Genomic DNA, 18,167 nt, shown 5'->3' with positions numbered 1-18,167 from the left:
GGCCTTGCCATCGAAATCAGGTAGCTGATCAAAGGTCAAGCGTTTGAGATATGTGTTTGTATCTAAGCTGCTACCTTTAAGCGCTTCGATTAGGGCTGCAATTGCCGTGTTTTGGTCTGAGCCGGTCGGCGCTGGAGCCTTAATCTTTGCATAATCTTTTGTGCATTTAATACACAAGAATGGTTCGTCCGCTTTAGGCAGCCGGCTCAGTTTGGCGCATGCCATATGGAACCAGCGATCGCATTCGTCGCATTGGACCATATTAGGATCATCAACCCGGCTGCATAAGCGGCAGCTACCATTGTCGTTATCGACGAACGGAGTAAGGTTTCTTTTCGTAGTCATGACGTAGCTAATGTGCCGATGAGTTCGTGTGCGTGTATAGTGCACAGATTTTTATCAGTGGTGTGGGTGTGCGATGTCGCACAGGTTCAACGGTGCGCAAAGGGCTCTCCCTTGGAGCTCTCTCGTAGTGCTCTCTCACGTATCGCATACGCGGCTCGCTGGAGCTGCACACGTGTTAGTGGAGCCGTATGCGTGAGTGCGTAGGTGGAGAGCGGAAGCAATCCTATCGGAAGCGATGCTGTCTTCCTCCTAGTGTGAGTGCTTCCTCTGGAGCGAGGATAGGTTCGTCTAGGAGCGAAGAAATTTCTCTTCGGTGAGAATGTGGAGGGCTAGAGAATTTGCGGAAGCTTTCATACCACGGGCAAATCTCTCTACCATACAAATGTGAGGAAGATTCCTCTCTGGAGCCACCAATGTTACGACGGCGAACGGATCTGTGGGCCACGCGAAGGATGCGGCCTTGTAAATCAAACCCGCTCGGGTAACAGCGATCTTCTCAACCGTTCGACACCAATAATTAACCTTCCCGCTAGTTGCTCTCTCAAGTAATTTGAGGAGCCTATGCCGCAGAAGGGGGTGAAGAGGGATGAGAGATTTCTTTCTTGATCCGAATATGCAAAATTAAAAAAGACGAGGTTTCTTAGAGTTGCAAAATCCGAATGGTTTGTTTATTAAAAGTTCGGTCCCTTTTATACCCCCGGAAGCCCATACATTTTTAGGGTGTTGGTGTATCCTTTCCGAGGATAATTAGCACATAAGTGTACGTACGCGTGAGTGCCGCATGTTAGTCTTTGTGACGCATTTTTATTCCGCTTTTACACGTAGCGTACCCGGTTTCTAGATTAAGGTGATCGCGCACCACGCGAATTTACAATTTGACACGTCCGTTACGAATTGAATAATCGCGAACGTAACAGTTCTATTATAAAAGGTGAGGCTCATCATTCGTAGAATTTTGTTTTCTTCATCCAAAACTTTGTTCAAACGCATTGGAAAACGTGTGTTTTTTTCCAAAATTATTCGATAATTTTTAATTGCATTTAATCAATATAAACTAGGTGAGGCAACGCAATGAAACGCAATGTTTTTTTTTATTTGTCTTAAAATAGACAAACTCCATCGTTTTGTTCGCGTGATTTGCGTGCCGAGCCACAGGTTCATCCGGATGAGGCTTACGGAAATAAGACGAACATATTTGCTTGTGTCCAGGAAGAGTTTAGTGTGCACTAGCTAGACATTTCCTGCTAGATGTTTAGGGATTATCTCCGAAATAAGCCTGTTTCATTAAAATTGTAAATTTGTTACTTTACTGCTCCTCCAAGTGACAGAAATTGGCCGAAAATGCATTGATTAAATTTAGGAAACACTCGTTAACATACCAGACACTTGTGCACAGTTTAACGCTACTTTTCCTCCTTGCAATAGCTTCATATCAAACGGATTTTTAGTATCAAACCTTTTGTTTGAAAGTGCAATGTTCAAAACTGAAAAAATGCCCAATGATAACAATTGTGCACTTACTTTCGTAGCTGCCGAAAATGTATCTTGAGACACAAATGATATCGCACTATATGCGAGACTTTACTTGTTTAGAGAGGTATTTGTTCGAGAGCGTTTAGAGCTGAATCATTTATTAATCTTCTATCTTCTATTATTTGTAAACCCTGCAATATACGCACATCAAACCATATGGTCGCAGTCATAATTCTACAAAATTTACTGATTTGTCTATTATGCTGAAACTCGGCCCAAACCGTAGCGGTGAAACCCAACACAAACTGATGCTCTTCAAGTGCAATTTGAGCGCGAACTAATTTGAGCAAATAGAGTCGCGTGCGGGAGCTTCGATCGCAGATGTCATGCTTAATAAATCAAATTATTTGCCCAACCGTTAGACCACTTCCGTCCATTGGCTAGTGCGCTGGAATGGTGCGGGTGCTGATGACACGCCGCATAAAGTCGGCCGAAGCTTTCGGCACTCGCTGGAGCTGCGGATCGCTGAAGTTGACGTAGAACAGTCCAAACTTTTCGCTGTTAGGGGGTAAAAACAACAGAACAAAAAGGAATGATTTGTTTTGGTTATCCACAACTCAGGCTCCAACTGGCACACACACACAAACGCACCTGTACCCGCGCAACCATTCAAAGTTGTCGATGATGCTCCAGGCGGTGAAGCCGGCCACATTGCACCCGTCCACCACGATCGCCGTCAGCAGCGCGTTCAGGTGCCGGGCGTAGTAGTCGATGCGCGCCGCATCGTCCAGCTGGCCGTCGTCCGAGTAGCCGTTCTCGGTGATGAGCACGGTCGGGTTGCGGTAGCGCCTCCGGAACCAGTTCAGTACGCCCCGCAGGCCCTCCGGCACCACGTACAGCCAGGTGGACTTGGCCCGGCTCCAGCCCGGGTCGACCGACTGCAGGATGCGCGCGTCCCGGCGCCAGGCCGGCGGCTCCGCCGCATTGTACTCCGCCCGGTCCAGGTCGACCAGCCGGCTGGAGTAGTAGTTGTAGGCGAAGAAGTCCGCACTGCCCCGGACCAGCAGCCGCTCCGCGCTGGTAAAGCTGGGCAGGCGGGAATGGGACCGGCGCTCCAGTGCGCTGTTGTGGCCGATCTCGTCCACCATCACGGCGGGATAGTTGCCGTCCTCGCCGAACAGTGGCTCGGCAAACCAACCGATCTGGGGATGTGGGATGTGTTAGTGTAAAGGGTGGTTTGTTCGTTTTTTTCTTTACCATAAACCACATACCTGAAACAGTAGGGCACGCTCGACGGTATCGTACGGCGTGACGTTAGTGGCAGGATAGTAGTAACGTCCGCTGAGCGTTATGCCGATCTTTCCCCGCTGCCGCGACCGGTACCGCTCCTTGTACAGCTGGTAGGCGGCCGCGTGGCTCAGCAGCACGTGATGGGCGCACAGATATTCGCCGACGCCGGTCGCGTACACGAGCGGCCCGGTACTGCCCGTCCCGTATCCCTCCACGCAAAAGTCGTACGGTTCGTTGTGCGTGATCCAAACCTTCACCTGCAAGTTGGTAGCAAGAAACGAAAAGATATAGCATGGTCTTCCATCTCGGACACAGCTAGTGTTGGGCTTCATGCATCTTTCGTTGAGATTCATTCATATGAATCTTCTGTGATGAGTAATTTTAATTCTCGAATTGATTCCTCAAAGATTCACGAATTTCTTTAGGTTCCAAGATTTCGTGAATCTCGATGAAAGATAAGTGAATCTTAAAAGATTCATTCTTCAAATAGAATTCATATATCTCCGAGGATTCATGTTTTTTAGAGATTTTAGGGTATGATTTTCAAAATATTTAATGTGCGCGATCCCACCTTACAACATGCCCTGTCGTGGGTTCAAGCCTCTCATAGACCATCTCCCCGTATCAAAAAAAAAAAACATCCGGATGTGTAGTACTTGCCAAGAAGTCTCGATGACCACATAGGTTGCTACGCCAAGAAGAATAATGGGAAGCTCAAGCTCTAAGAATTGTGGGAAATGTATGAATCCCTTGAGATTCATGATTCCATAGAGATTCGTGAATATTTCGATGCATGATTTTTTTTCTTCTATTCATTAATCTTTCGAGATTCAAAAATCTTTGGAAAGCTTTGGAGAATCTTTGAGATACATGAATCTTTCCAACCGAGATTCAGATTCATTAAATCATTTCAAATATTCATTCGATTCGAGAATCTGAATGAATCTTTGGAATGATTTAATGAATCTGAATCTCGGTTGGAAAGATTCATGTATCTCAACTATTCATGAATCTCGAAAGATTCATGTATCTCGAAAAAATCATGAATTTAGAAAGAATCTTGAATCTCGAAAGATTCATGAATTTCATAGGATTCTTATATCTCGAAAGATCACAAGGGATTCATAAATCTCTAAAAACATAAAGCTGGAGCATTTATTATTCTTCCTCTTGGCGTAACAACCTATGTGGTCATGGCAGCCTATACAGGCTTTCGTCAGACTGCTTGGAAGGTACCACGCAGCCGGACAGTTTGTTTTGATACGGGGAGAGATTCATGAATATTAACAGATTCATGAAGCCTCGGAGATTATTTTAATATTTAGAGATTTATGAATCTTTGAAGATTCGTGAATCTTGAGAGAATCGTGATTCTTTGAAGATACAAGCATTTTTAGAGATTCGTGAATCTTTGAAAATTCGACTCGAGATCCGAATCACTCATAACTGTAGATTCATATGAAAGCATCTCAACGAAAGATTCATGAAACCCAACACTACATTAGACACAATCCCCTAGGGTCGCCACTCACCCGATCACCGAAATTCCAGAACAGCGTGTCGGCGTACTCGCGAAAGTAGTCCACGATCAGTGGCGACGCGAACCCGCCCAGGTTCTGCAGGTACTGGGGCAGATCGTAGTGCAGCATCGTCACGACCGGTTCGATCCCGTGCGCCAGCAGCTCGTTGATTAGCGCGTTGTAGTAGCGGACCGCACCCTGGTTGAGGGAGGACTGGTCGCCCCGGGGCAGCAGCCGGGACCAGGCGATCGAGAAGCGGTAGTAGTTGAACCCGACCTTCCCCAGCGCCTCGACGTCGCTTCTGTAGAGGCGGTACGAGTCGGCCGCCCGGTCACCGGTGGCCCCGTCCACTACCAGCTCCGGATGGGTGTGGGTCAGCGTGTCCCACACGCTCGGGCCCTTGCCGTCCACGTTCCAGGCGCCCTCGATTTGGTACGCCGCGGTGGCGGCACCGAACAGAAAGTTTGCCGGAAACTTGAGCTCGTCGCCCGGCTCCTGCTCGGTACCGTTGTACGGTGGGGGCGACGGACGCTGCCCCAGTGCCAGCCGCAGCGGGTACGGAAACGATGCGACCGGGTCCCGGTCCCGCTCAATCAGCGTCGGCATGCCCGTCGTGATGTAGCCCTGGCAGTGGGCAGCATAAACCAACACCAACACGACACACCATTGCCAGCAACGATTCATGTCGCTTTCTAAACTGCACCACTTCACGATGCAAACTGAGTGGTGCGGTGTAGCTCGATCGGCCGGAAAGATGCGCCCTTAATTTCCTTATCTGTTTGGACGATAGAAAGTGACAACTGTTCGTAATGAGGAAGAGAGAGAGAGAGAGAAAGCGATAGGGAAGCGTCTGGATGCGAGTCGGTCTGCTGGTGTTGATCTTTGAGCCCTTCGCAGGTTTCAACACACACAGACACACATACTTCATGTTGGTAGTGATAACGAAACCGCTGGAAGAGCGGTGCGAGGGCGAGAAGTAAATATAGAATTAGATTGAGACAACATAACTTACTGTTCTTACTAGGTATGGGACCTTTGTACACCTTGCTGTGTACGTTAAATTTAATTTTGCTCCTGGTGGTATGCAAAGCGCGTGCGACACCGTTTGTCGACTTGCTGCTTGTTGTCGATTTGCAGGGTTGGCTCACTCATAAAGATTACAAATTGAATATACAAATTTATTGAATATGCAAAACACACTCCCTTTTGGTCATATTCAATAACCCAAGCGCCACAGATTAAGCTTAAAGGACTGGAAAATCAAATATTCATAGAAAAAAAATATCTAAAGCTCCAAAGCTTAGCTACCCAAGTGCCACAAATCTATTAAACGATCACTTAACGGGTTCTAAACGGCTTAAACTCTCAGTCTAAAAGGAATCTAAAAAGCCTTCGTTTAGCAGACGGTGAACGACTGATGCATTCTAAAAATAGCAAAAAGCTGGTGGTTCCATTTATCGATTGGCGGGACAGTCACACAGGGAAATTTTCACAATTGAGAGCACAACTCCACTAAAGGCCTTATTACATAACAAGAATAATTCCGGAATTTATCTGTCGTTGACCACATTTGATAGAAAAATTCGCTTCGGTAATGTAATAACACGCTCGGATTTGCTGAACGTATGTATTTTATGTTTCACATATATTTTTATTAGAAATAATAACTTCATGCTGAAGGAATTATTTTACGAAGACACTATCAGATCTGCCTAATGTGTTTCTTTCTAAAAAAACATCATTTTACACCTTAACAGTGGAATTCTTCACTGTCATAATCTACATTGGCCAAGACTAATTCATTTTTCCTGGCGACATAAAAGTTGTCACACGCCGTTTGACGTACCAATTCCATTCCAAATTCCCCAATTTGATAGGACCTTAAACGAGTTCTAAATGGGTCAAGCACACTATCTAAACGGATCATAAAAAGACTTCGTTTAGTAGACGGCAAACAACTCAGGCAAACGAAAAATATCAAAAAAGCTCCTGTCGCCATCTGTTGGTCGGATAACCACACAGTGCAGTTTTCCTCGATTTGTGAGCTTTCTAATCATACCCACTGTACTGTTGTATTGGTTTCGCATTGAAATTATGTATCGCTAGAACTAAAATGGCGATACGATGGTTAAAATACTAAACTTCAATGTTAACCATTTGTACTGAAGCAAGTGAGATTTGAGTTAAAAGGGTTTACATGCCATGATTAGATGAAGCTAAGCGAGACACATTGCAAGAAAAGGACAGCAATATATTGATGAGTTATAACACGCCATCTAATAAGCAAACCAGTGAAGCTATGGAGCTTTAATGTTTTTCGGTGAGATTTGATTTTGAGCCGGTCTCCTGGTACAGTCGTCAACTGCTGCAAGAATTATCCAATGCAGTATGAATTGCATTTTTGCTAATAAATTCAATCCACTGAAAAGCCAAAAATATCATAATTTTCTGCACAAATCGTTTTAAATATACGATAAAGTGTATAAAGGTACTAAATTTAATTTTAAAAAAATTAGTAGCCAAGGGTTTTTTTTGTAAAACACCGCGAAATTTGACTTACACTGATATTCAGGTTACGCGGATTTGCCGGGAACGCATAAACCGCGTAACTCGGCAACAGGCGGTTTAAGACAACGGTCAATATCGTATCTTGGGGACAGCCTGTATTTTGTTACCATTGAATATGATAAAAGGTATCATACGACACAAGGACCCTGTAGGAACGAGGTCAAATATTAGCCAAAATCGGTTTGGCCATCTTGGATGCCATTAGACAGCATAAAGCCCTTGAAAATTCATCAAACCCTCGAACATATATCTTTACTAAAGGCATACAGCAATTATCCGCAGTACGCGATACTCGATATACAGTCTGTTCCCGAGTTACACGGTTCTCGACTTACGCGGATTCGGAGATACGCGGTTTTCTAAATTTGACAGATTAAATGTCAAATTAGTACAATTTGCTTCAAGTTCGGTATAAATTGCATTTTTCCTAACAAATTGAAACCGCTTAAAAGCCAGAAATATTAGAATTTTCTGCACGAATCATATCAAATAAATGATAAAGTGTATAAAAGTACTAAATTAAATCAAAAACTCCGAGTAATCAATAGTATTTTAGTAAAAAACGTGAAATTCGACTTACGCGGATATTCGAGTTACAGGCGGTCCCCGAGATACACGGTACCTCTTATACGCGGATTCGGAGATACGCGGTTTTCTAAATTTGACAGTTCTTTGAGCAAATTGTACTGATTTGACACATCAATTGCAAATTGCCAAATAATTTCCGTTTTGATCGAATGTTAAAAACTATTTCAAAAGGTTTAAAAGAGTTATATTCAGTCAGAATCATGTCAAATAATTCATAAAGTGACTAAAACCGCCCCCTACTTGGAAAATTACACGAGAATTTGTGAGAGCGTTTCTACATACACCGAGAATGCAGCTGAGAAAATAACTGACAGCATGCTTTGACAGCGACTGACAGCATTTTCGGTGAGAGAATTCTCCTCGCCATGCAAAGAACGATGGAGCTGAGAAAAAATTGAATTGGCAGTTTATAGCGATCGATCAATTATAGTTTGCATTTTCGCCGTCTAATAATCGTAGATATATTATTAAAAAGTAAAAGAAACTTTTTTGACTTCATTTTAGCGATTAAAATGGGTTTTTTCAACATCATTTTAAAAGTCTCATCTCGGCGCTTTTAAGAGCTTCTACACACGCCAGCGTGAGAAACCGGTTGTCAATTCTCTCACAGCCATCTCTCAGCTGCAGTCTCGGTGTATGTAGAAACGCTCTGATATTTTAGCTGGAAATCACGAGATTCGACTTAGGCAGCGGTCAGAACTTCGCCGCATGCGATTTTGCCGCAAGCTTTTGTATGGGATTTGACGTTAATTACAGCACTTGCGAATCTGCCGCATGCGGCGATGCGGCAAAATCAAAATCATTTGATTTTGCCGCATCGCCGCATGCGATTTTATTTCAGATGTCAAATGCCTAAAATCATATCAATGAATGATTATCTTTATAAAGAAACAACAAAATATCATTATAATACCTTGAAAAGTTAGAAAATTGAGAAAACTCTTTTCTTGCCGCATGCGGCAAAATCGCATGCGACGAAGTTCTGACCATTACCTTACGCGGAAATTCGAGATACGCGGTATTTTGCGGCCGTTTTCGGTCCCCATTAACCGTGTATCTCGGGGACCGCCTGTACACGGATTCGTCGGGAACGCAGAAACCGCGTAACTCGGGAACAGACTGTACGCGAAAACTCGAGATACGCTATTGCGCTCGGTCCGGTACGATAGCGTATATCGGATAATGACTGTGCATACTTTTCCTGCAAAATTTATGAAAAAATTAACACATCTCTCATGTTTACCAGTCCGATTCATCATTAAAATCATAATTTAAATTTGAATCGAAAAGGGCCATCAGATGTCAACCTGCTGTAACGAACTTTTGGCTACTTGCTTGACACATTACACATTACACATTACACATTATACGGACGTCACACGAAGCGTAAACTTTGGCGTAAACTGAATTTCAGCCATACAACCCTATAATCTTTTGACAGGAAGTTTACGCTCTCCCATACAAATCAAGCGTAAACTTTTTGAGTTTACGCCTCGTGTGACGTCCGTATTACATTATTACATTACATTACGTCAGTATCGACCTCGTTCCTACACAGTCCTTGATACGACCCCAGCAAATTACATTTTCCTCCGAGCGCGATGTCAACAACAACAACTGACAGTTGGTCGTTGGGCACATTGTACAACGGCAGCAACGGGCAGTTCGCACACAAACAGCCGTTCAAAATCTTCTTCGCCCGCGACACACACACACACACACACACACACACACTGTTTACGTTAACCGCACCAAATTGGCGCGGGCTTGTTTGACTCTTGCCGTGGCGGAAAATTAAGCTCCAACAAGCACCAACATGAACACGGCGGACGACGGGCACGACGAAATTGTCAGCTTCCTGCTGGTGGACAAGCTGTCCCGGGTGCGCTGGCTGCCGAACCAGACGGAGGACGAGCACTTCTTCGTGACCGGCAGCTGGGGCGAGCGGGTGAACACGGTCCGGCTGTGGAATCTGGTGCACGACCGGCTGACCGACGAGGACGACACCGGCGTGCCGCTCGTGCCGCAGCCGACCGCCAAGTTTGGCGTGACGGGCGACATCGTCGGGCTGGAGTTTCTCGACGACAAGCATCTGGCCGCGGTCACCTCGGAAGGTACGGCGGCGGCGGCGGGGTTGCCCGTGCGTGTTTTGGCGCGCTGGTTTTATTTTGTCCGTCTTTCTGCTTGCAGGAACGCTGAGCGTGCTGGATCTGAACCGCGAGTCGCGGCTGTCGTACGACTTCACCCACACGTACAACCTGCACGATCTGCACACGAACGGCGGGGTGCGGTCGGCCTGTACCGGCGTGTCCGCCTTCGACCAGTACCTGGTGACCGGGGGCGAGGACGGCACCGTGAACATGGTGGCGGGCGATGCGGGCAAGGTGATCCGGACGATCCGCGACCCGGACGGTGGCGCGGTCCAGTGCGTCTCCTTCATCTACCCGGATCTGGTCATCGTCGGCCAGCAGTACGGCGTGATCGACTGCTACGACACACGGGACGAGAGCAGCAAGCCGGTGTTCAGCGTCGAGACGTGCGTCGAGGAGGACCGGGACCTGAACAAGCCGACCTGCATCAACCACTTTCCCAAGAATAAGCAGGTGGTGAGTGGATTCGCTCTTTTACTCGTATTTTTTTTGTTTTGTTTGGGTTTTGTTGCTTTGGTTTTGATTACCTCCCCGCTCTCCCTTTCCAGGTGGCAATCGGGCTCGAGAGTGGCACGATCATCCTGTGGGACATCCGGAAGCCGTACGGTGCGTCGGCGCTGTGCGACGCCCACACCACCCCCGTCACGGACATCCAGTTCGCGAAGGAGGAGCAGGACCTGATGGTCAGCGCAGACATGGCCGGGCTCGTCACGCAGTGGACGCTCAACAGCACCTCGTCCCTGGTGGAGTACTTCATCCAGAGCCGGCGGTTCCGCCTGAAGGAGTTCAAGCCGATCAACGCGATCGACATGAACGTGCGGCACATGATCTGCGGGGGCGACGCGGAAATGCTCTACCTGTTGGACATGATGGAGTGAATCCTGCGTCCATTCCCTTCTGTTTTTTCCCCGTTTTACATGTCCCCCCAGTTTCAGTTAAACATAAGAAGAAAAATGCAGCAATGTTTCATGATTTGAACCCGAAGCGTGATCTGGGGAGTTCAATGATTTATTTCACAGTTTTGCGCACTTTTTAGAGTAGTAGTAGTAGAGTAGGGAATGAAAAGCATTCCAAAACATTGCCTTGAACACCTACGGCTCCGCCTCGTTCGTGATCGCCCGGATGCTCTGCTGGTACAGCCGCCGATTGATCGCCTTCAGCCGCTGCACCTCCTGCTCCAGCACCTCGATCTCCGTCCCCTTGCTGCTGCTGCTGCTGATGCCGCCAACAGCCACCGGCGCCGGTCCCTCCTCGGACCGCTCCCGGAGCGAACGCTTCTGGGCCGGCAGCAGGAAGACGGCCCGCTCTCGGTCCTGCCGCGTGCAGACCACCTTCTGGAACGGCGGGTACGGGACCGGCAGGTCGCGCGTCTGCTCGAACATGGCGCGCGGCGTCACGAGAAAGAACGCGTTGGTGACGGGCGCCCGGTGCGGTATCACCCGCAGCTGCTGGCGCGTCCGCACGTGCCACACGATCACGGACTCGTCCTCGCTGCCGGACAGCAGCGTTTCGTTGTCGAGCGACACGGACAGGCAGGTGACGGCTTTCCGGTGCCCCCGGAACACGCACCGCTCGAGCACGTCCTGCTGCAGGTGGACCTCGCGCGACCGCGGCACCGATTGCAGATTGCACGCGTACACCAGCCCCTTCCGGTCGCCCACGAACAGCTCCGACTCGAGCGCGTTCAGTGCGACCGCGGACAGGGCGACGGGGAAGAGGACGCTTAGCAGGAGCCGCCCGGTGCCGAGCTCGTACAGCTTGGCCGACCGGTCGAGCGAGACGGCGGCAAGCAGCGCCTTCAGGCCGCCCTTTCCCACCAGCACGTCCGACACGGGCAGCGTGAAGTCGGCCAGCTCGTACAGCATCCGGCCCGCGTCCTTCTGCTGGACGGTGCGGGCCAAACTCCACACCACCACCCGACAGTCCTGGCCGGCGCTGACAAAGTGCGACCCGTCGTCGGTGAACCGCAGCACCGTCACCTTGCCGTAGTGGTGCGCGATCGAGGCCAGGCTGGCCCCGGTGGGTAGGCTGTAGAGCGTGAAGGAGTGCCCGTGTGCGACGAGACAGTGGTTGCCGTCGGGCGAGACGGCCACCGCGCCGGGCGGCCCGGGCAGCATGTACTTCACGTGGGACGGCTCCTGCCGGTTGATCGGCCAGAACGTGAGCAGCGGTTTGGTGAGGTTGCCGGCCACCACGCACTGATTGCCGACCGGGTGCAGCGTGTTCGGCCCGGCCGGCCCACCGTTCCGGTAGGTCATCAGCTGCGTGCCGGTGCGCACGTCCCAGACGCAGCAGCTCCAGTGCTGGGCGGCGGTATCGCTCGTCAGCGCGATCTCAACGCAGTCCGTCATCTCGGTCGATTTGCTGCTGGAGGCTTAACTTACCGAGGCAAAACAAATCTGCACTGCTTTGAACGACAACAAATCGGCTCGCACATTGAGCGCACGTGCTAATGGGTACGCACCGCGGTGTTATTGTCGGTTGGCGCTGTCAAAGCTGCCCGCGTGCGGCGAACCCTTTGCGTTACGCTCGCGAAGCGTTACGATGCCGCACTGAATGCCCAAGCAGCATTTTGGGTACAGTCTTTCCTCGAGTAACGATGCTTCTACACGACACAGTTTCTGCGACTGTCGCTAGTGAAACTTCATTTAACCTTTAAGTTGGCAACCGGAATTATTTTTATTTGATTTTTTGTCACATCACGTTACGATTGTTTGATTTTTAAACGCAAATATTTCAATTACAAAAAGTAATGAAAACAATTGCCACAGTCCAAATTAAGCGTAACTGCACTGATGTTTTTACTTGCTTCTATGCCGTTAGAACAAGTTAAGTACAGTGGCGCGCCGTTTATTCGGGCTTCTCTGGACTTGACCTCGCCAGGATAGGAAAATAACACGGATAATGAGTCAAATTATTTTTTTATTAAAAGAACCCAGTTTTCATTAACTTCGTTAACTAACTTTTCATTAACTTCGTCTTTCCAATGAGAATATTTAAAATTTACCATGATATATAATGTTTTTGTTATGCCGGATGAAAGGTACCTGGATAAACGGCACTTCACTGTATTTTAAAAATCATATTGAAATTCTAGCGAAGCAGAACTTCAATGCCAAGCCATACAAAATTACCCAAATAGCCAGCTCGTACTTAATAGCTGATTTAGGGCTGTTTAACGAAAAATCGTTCCAATGTCGTACTTTGTGGCTGATTAAGAGATAGACGGCACTTTGCGGAACTATGGAGCTTTTTAACAGGCACATGGTACTCTTTGGAACTTTGCGGCTGATTAACACTATGTGTAGGGTTCATGATGGAACTTTAAGGCTTGTTAAAAACGTGTACCGAACTTGGTGGAACTTCATAGCTTTTTAATGCATGACATCGGTACAAGATGGGTCTTGTCAAAGTGTCAAAGACAGACTCCGCCAATCATCTCATTGCTGCCGTACAAGTTAGATTAGTTCTTTGAAGAAGGGATTTTGAAGGAAGTGATTGTGATTGTACAGTAAATTGTGATACGTTTCGTGTAATTTATGAATATTAAGGGTTTAAAAATATACACATGTACACAAACAAAACAAATCCTGTTGTTTATTTCATCGATGACGCTTGCTTGAAAATAAAACACAAAGAAAAATAATCCCCAGCACCGTAGCTTAAGGAAGCTGCTTAGGCGCTATTTAGAAGGACCGCCTGGAACTTTGATGCTGTTTATCTACTGCAAAAGGCGAATTAGATCAGCGATCTTTAGCGTGCCAAAATGAGCTGCTTAAGCAATTCTGGCTATTTGGGTACAGAGGAAACGTGAAAGTTATCAAATTGCAGATAGCTCCACTGGGTTGCCTTTGTTTTTTTTTTGTTTTCCTCAATTTTGATAAGAATAACAGGAATACTAAAGTTTAATTTGTATTTAATTCAAGTTTGGCACTGCAGAACCCAAATAGCCAGCACGTACTTTATAGCTGATTTGGGGCTGTTTAACGAAACGTCGTTCCGATGTCGTACGTTGTGGGTGATTAAGAGATAGACGGTATTTGGAGCTTTTTAACAAGCACATGGTACTCTCAGGAACCCTGTGGCTGATTAGCCTGATGTGTATGGTTCACGATGGAACTTGTTATTGCTATTTAGGAAGCATGCTGACAGCAGTTTTGTGAGGTTTCATGGGGGAGGGTCTATGAACATGTTGCGGCAACATTTGTTCAATTGCAACATTTCTTGATTTTCCTATTTATTAAAAAAAAACTGTGCACCTATTCACTCACAAAAACATTTTAAAATTAAGTTGCAATTATTTTTTATCCATTTTGGTGGACAAACAAGTCCAAAAATGTACATGCAACAGATTAACTTGATCGATTTGTCTCTCTTGCAACAAAAATGTTCCCGTAACATGAGTTTGACAATTCATCCAATTTAAAACATAATTATTTATTTATTAAAACGCTCCTAGGGCATTTACGTCTATGAATGCAGTTATACTTTATGATGCAGCAGGAAAAATACAGTCATTATCCGATATACGCTATCGTACGGGACCGAGCGCAATAGCGTATCTCGAGTTTTCGCGTATAGCGGATTTGTATGGAAAAATGGTTTACACTACCAGTTCGAGGGTTGAAAAATATCGCCACAGAGTTTTGCATTAAAGTTTTTTGTTGTAAAACAGGTATCTTTTGCACACATTTAATGCAAAATGCAAAAAGAACATTAAAGAAACTCAAAAAGAGCATAAAATATTTCAAAGTATTAAAATATTTGTAAAAAACACATGGAGCTGTCAAATTTAGAGCAATTGCGTACTGCGAATTCGCGTATATCGAGTATCGCGTACTGCGGATAATTGCTGTACAGCATAATCGATTGAATTTGGCTTTGTTTGTCGTCTAAAACGAAGCGTTACGAGACGTTATTTTTTAGCTGTAACTATTTTTTCGTAAACCCTGTGAAACTGTGTCTTTTTCGAATCTTTTAGATTAATTATAAAAAGTTTTTGTTTTATTGGCCAAAAAGGTCTGTTTTTGGCATTCAGAAATATCCATTCCGGAATAAAATTTTAAATGAGTCGGAGTGCTAAGAATACACGCGATTGTCGCACTATCACGTAGAAAGGAAGTTGTTTGCTGGGATGTGTTGGGAAACCAAAACAAAGCGCTGTCAATCGCGCAGAAACGTTGTACGGGAACGATTTTAAAATTAATGCAAACGCATCCAGACCCGTGCGTGGGACGGCTGGAAAGGGTGCACGGGAGGTAAACACACACAAGAACAACAAAGGCAACGCAAGCCGAAAGAAAACAAAGGAGTGGCTTGGGCTCTGCCGTTTGGTTTTGTTCTTTTCGCCACCCGCACAGCCGGGGGTGTAACGACCATCAACCGATTCGTGTTCCTGTGCGCCGTCAACCATCGCGGCAATGGAACCACCGAACGGAACGGTGCCGCCAGCGGAGCCGGCGGCCGACAGTGACCCGGTGGCACCGATCCGCACCGCGCCCGAACCGGACGGACGCGCCGAACGGTGGGTAACGCTGAACGTCGGGGGCGAGATCTTCACCACCACCCGGCTGACGCTGACGAACCGCGAACCGAACAGCATGATCGCCCGGATGTTCGCCCAGGACCAGCTGAAGCCGGCCGAGCAGGACGGGCAGGGCGCGTACCTGATCGACCGGAACGGGCACTACTTCCGGCCGATCCTGGACTACCTGCGGCACGGGCGCGTCATCTACGACCCGCACGTCAGCCTGCAGGGCATACTGGAGGAGGCCCGCTACTACGGGCTGGACGGGCTGGCCCGGCTGATCCAGGAGATCGAGCGGGCGGACGTGTCGTTGACGCGGCTCGACTTTATCCGCACGCTGGTCACCTCGTCGCACACGACCGAGCTGCGGTTCCAGGGGGTGCACCTGTCCGGCATCAACCTGTCGAAGCTGGACCTGCGCAACATCAACTTCAAGTACGCCTGCCTGTCGCACTGCAACCTGTCGTACGCCAACCTGAGCTGGTGCTGTCTCGAGCGGGCGGAGCTGCGGTGCGCCAACCTCGAGGGCGCCAAGCTGCACTCGGTGATGGCGGCCTGTGCCGATCTGCAGGGCGCGAAGCTGAAGTGCTGCGACCTGACCCGGTGCAGCCTGGAGAACGCCAACATGAAGGGGGCCACGCTCGAGGGCAGCGTGATGGAGGGTGTCAGCCTGCGGGTGGCCAACCTCAAGTCGGCCAACATGCGCAACTGCACGCTGAACGATGCGGATATGGCCGGTGCCAATCTGGAGGTAAGAGTTGCTCCGGGTTATCCCTCGATTTCCCATTCTGACCTATTCTTTCAACACGTCCCACAGTCCTGTGATCTGACCGGTTGCAATCTAAAGGGTGCGAACCTGCGCGGTGCCAACCTGAAGGGTGCCCAGCTGGAAAAGCTGGTCACACCCGTCCACATGTCCCAGATCGATATTTAGTCTGCGCTTCGTTGGCTTCCGGGCGGAGCCAAACCCAACAGAAGATAAGCCAAACAGCAGTGTGCGCGTCGCAGTTCGAAACGCGCCAGCTGAGGAGCTTTTGATAGAAAGTTTTGCGTATAGCCAGTGCTGCAAAATGTCATGAGCATCATGGAGATATTCACCAACGAAAACAGTGAACATATCCGTGGTAGCTTGATGCTCATTGCTGATACTCAATGAAAGTGCATCATGACATGCCGAACACGACATGCGACTGCTTGAGTCAACCGCGATACTCCGACTGAGCAGCTGAGCTTAGTGCCGGCGCAAGCATAATCATGAGTTTTTCTTGCTGTGAGCAGTGCTGCCAACTGTCACTGTTTCAATCACCAACACTTATGACTGAAACGAAGCTCAAATCAGCTCACGTTCACAACTATGATGATCAGAGGTGAGACTCAAACAGTTAGTGAACCAATCACATGCTTGGTGACATTTTGTTTAGCACCCAACTCTTGGTCAGTCACTTTGATCACGACATTTTCTGACGGTGATCATCACGATACGAAAACAAAGTAACTGACCAAGAGTTGAGTGCTAAACAAAATGTCACCAAGCATGTGATGATCGCAACAACTGATCATCACAGTAGAGCTCGTGACGCTGACATGATTTTGTTTCAGCCGGGATTTGTCATAACTATGTCAGTGACATTTTGCAGAACTGATCAGAGTATAAAAAAAGTCATGACAAAGTGACTGAGCAAGCAAAATGTCGCAAAAATGTCACGATGCATGCATTAACCAACACCAAGTATCACCTCTGATTATCACAATTGAGTACGTGATGCTGACATGGATCTTGTTTCAGTCAGATTTTTCAATGACATTGACAGTGACATTTTGCAGCACTGCCTATAGCGTGGTAAAGTTATACGCACAACCGCAGTCATAGTTTGAGCAGAAACATGTTTTCCATTGAATGCTTTTCCCCTAATCGCTCTACGTTATCTATGTACAAAAGTTTGAAATATTGATATTAACATGTTAAGCGATAACAGTCTACAATATTGTTCCTAAAACTTCCGAGGAACAAACATAACTAACGGCATTATAGTATATAGAGGTTAAAGGGTTGGTGCTGCTGGCTGAGATAGTGAAACGGGCTAAAGCCACCTACCGGGTCCGGCCCACAGCAGCCAAAATACAGATGTTGCAATGCAATTTAATGTGTGCGCTCATTGCGCACAAGTAATGTATATAAACTTGCTAGAACTGTAGCGGAACCGACGTCACAACGAATGATATGCCATCGAACTGACAGCATGCGATAAGTTGCTGCTCGCTTATGCCTTGACAAAACCCGTTGCGAGACGGTACGCGAAACGGAAAATAAATGTAACACGTTAGTTGAAACTAGTTTCTTGGAGTTTGGAGTTACGGGATTTGCGTGTGGGCATGCTTGCATTGCTGTACTGAAATTGTATTGTACGTTGTATGTTTTTAGTTTAGAAGGCATTGGTTCCGGACCAGTTGCAAGATCGCTTTCGGTACTAGAGCAGATTCCAGGGATGGTTTCTTGGGACGGCACACAAGCGGAATTAGTTCAAGAAATGATGTCTGCATCGGAATATTAACATGAACAGTTCCAGCATCGAGGTAGGTACGGTGGATAGGTTCAACGAAGAACTGAGATGGATTTAAAGCCTTTTTTACCATCGAGTGGAAAGTCCAATGTGGTCCAATGTTTGAGATATGTTCGGGAACAGGTGGAAACTGATTTAAATTAGA

At 47.3% G+C, this 18,167-nt stretch overlaps 3 protein-coding genes across 3 annotated transcripts; 2 read left to right on the top strand and 1 right to left on the bottom strand.

Moving 5' to 3' along the window:
• Nucleotides 1-1,886: 1,886 nt before the first annotated feature.
• Nucleotides 1,887-12,466, bottom strand: LOC1271758 (uncharacterized). The gene is made up of 8 exons (XM_310611.6): nucleotides 11,029-12,466; nucleotides 10,462-10,763; nucleotides 10,001-10,111; nucleotides 9,659-9,852; nucleotides 4,641-5,389; nucleotides 3,090-3,365; nucleotides 2,470-3,020; nucleotides 1,887-2,376 (listed from the first exon to the last, which is right to left on the bottom strand). Exons 1-8 carry the CDS (start codon nucleotides 12,283-12,285, stop codon nucleotides 2,259-2,261), a joined length of 3,558 nt encoding a protein of 1,185 aa, XP_310611.6. The 5' UTR covers nucleotides 12,286-12,466; the 3' UTR covers nucleotides 1,887-2,258.
• On the top strand, nucleotides 9,156-10,924 carry LOC1271759 (nucleoporin Nup43). The gene is made up of 3 exons (XM_310612.6): nucleotides 9,156-9,898; nucleotides 9,975-10,390; nucleotides 10,483-10,924. Exons 1-3 carry the CDS (start codon nucleotides 9,601-9,603, stop codon nucleotides 10,810-10,812), a joined length of 1,044 nt encoding a protein of 347 aa, XP_310612.6. The 5' UTR covers nucleotides 9,156-9,600; the 3' UTR covers nucleotides 10,813-10,924.
• A 2,630-nt stretch (nucleotides 12,467-15,096) lies between the features above and the next one.
• On the top strand, nucleotides 15,097-17,795 carry LOC1271761 (BTB/POZ domain-containing protein KCTD9). The gene is made up of 2 exons (XM_310614.6): nucleotides 15,097-16,212; nucleotides 16,279-17,795. Exons 1-2 carry the CDS (start codon nucleotides 15,355-15,357, stop codon nucleotides 16,393-16,395), a joined length of 975 nt encoding a protein of 324 aa, XP_310614.5. The 5' UTR covers nucleotides 15,097-15,354; the 3' UTR covers nucleotides 16,396-17,795.
• The last annotated feature ends 372 nt before the right edge of the window (nucleotides 17,796-18,167 follow it).

This window comes from Anopheles gambiae, chromosome X (genome assembly GCF_943734735.2).
Source record: "Anopheles gambiae chromosome X, idAnoGambNW_F1_1, whole genome shotgun sequence".
NCBI classification, from domain to species: Eukaryota; Metazoa; Arthropoda; class Insecta; order Diptera; family Culicidae; genus Anopheles; species Anopheles gambiae.
Note: the sequence above shows the minus strand (reverse complement) of the source record. Positions and strands in the feature narration are given on the sequence as shown.

Bases quoted from the DNA above. Each gene is read 5' to 3' on its own strand.
- LOC1271761 (XM_310614.6), top strand. From the start codon at position 15,355: ATGGAACCACCGAACGGAACGGTGCCGCCAGCGGAGCCGGCGGCCGAC. The intron at 16,213-16,278 runs GTAAGAGTTGCT...CACGTCCCACAG, and splicing joins TGGCCGGTGCCAATCTGGAG to TCCTGTGATCTGACCGGTTG.
- LOC1271758 (XM_310611.6), bottom strand. From the start codon at position 12,285: ATGACGGACTGCGTTGAGATCGCGCTGACGAGCGATACCGCCGCCCAG. The intron at 10,764-11,028 runs TAGGTGTTCAAG...TCGCCCCCGCAG, and splicing joins TCACGAACGAGGCGGAGCCG to ATCATGTGCCGCACGTTCAT. The intron at 3,021-3,089 runs GTATGTGGTTTA...CCACATCCCCAG, and splicing joins AGCGTGCCCTACTGTTTCAG to ATCGGTTGGTTTGCCGAGCC.
- LOC1271759 (XM_310612.6), top strand. From the start codon at position 9,601: ATGAACACGGCGGACGACGGGCACGACGAAATTGTCAGCTTCCTGCTG. The intron at 9,899-9,974 runs GTACGGCGGCGG...TTCTGCTTGCAG, and splicing joins GGCCGCGGTCACCTCGGAAG to GAACGCTGAGCGTGCTGGAT. The intron at 10,391-10,482 runs GTGAGTGGATTC...CTCCCTTTCCAG, and splicing joins TTCCCAAGAATAAGCAGGTG to GTGGCAATCGGGCTCGAGAG.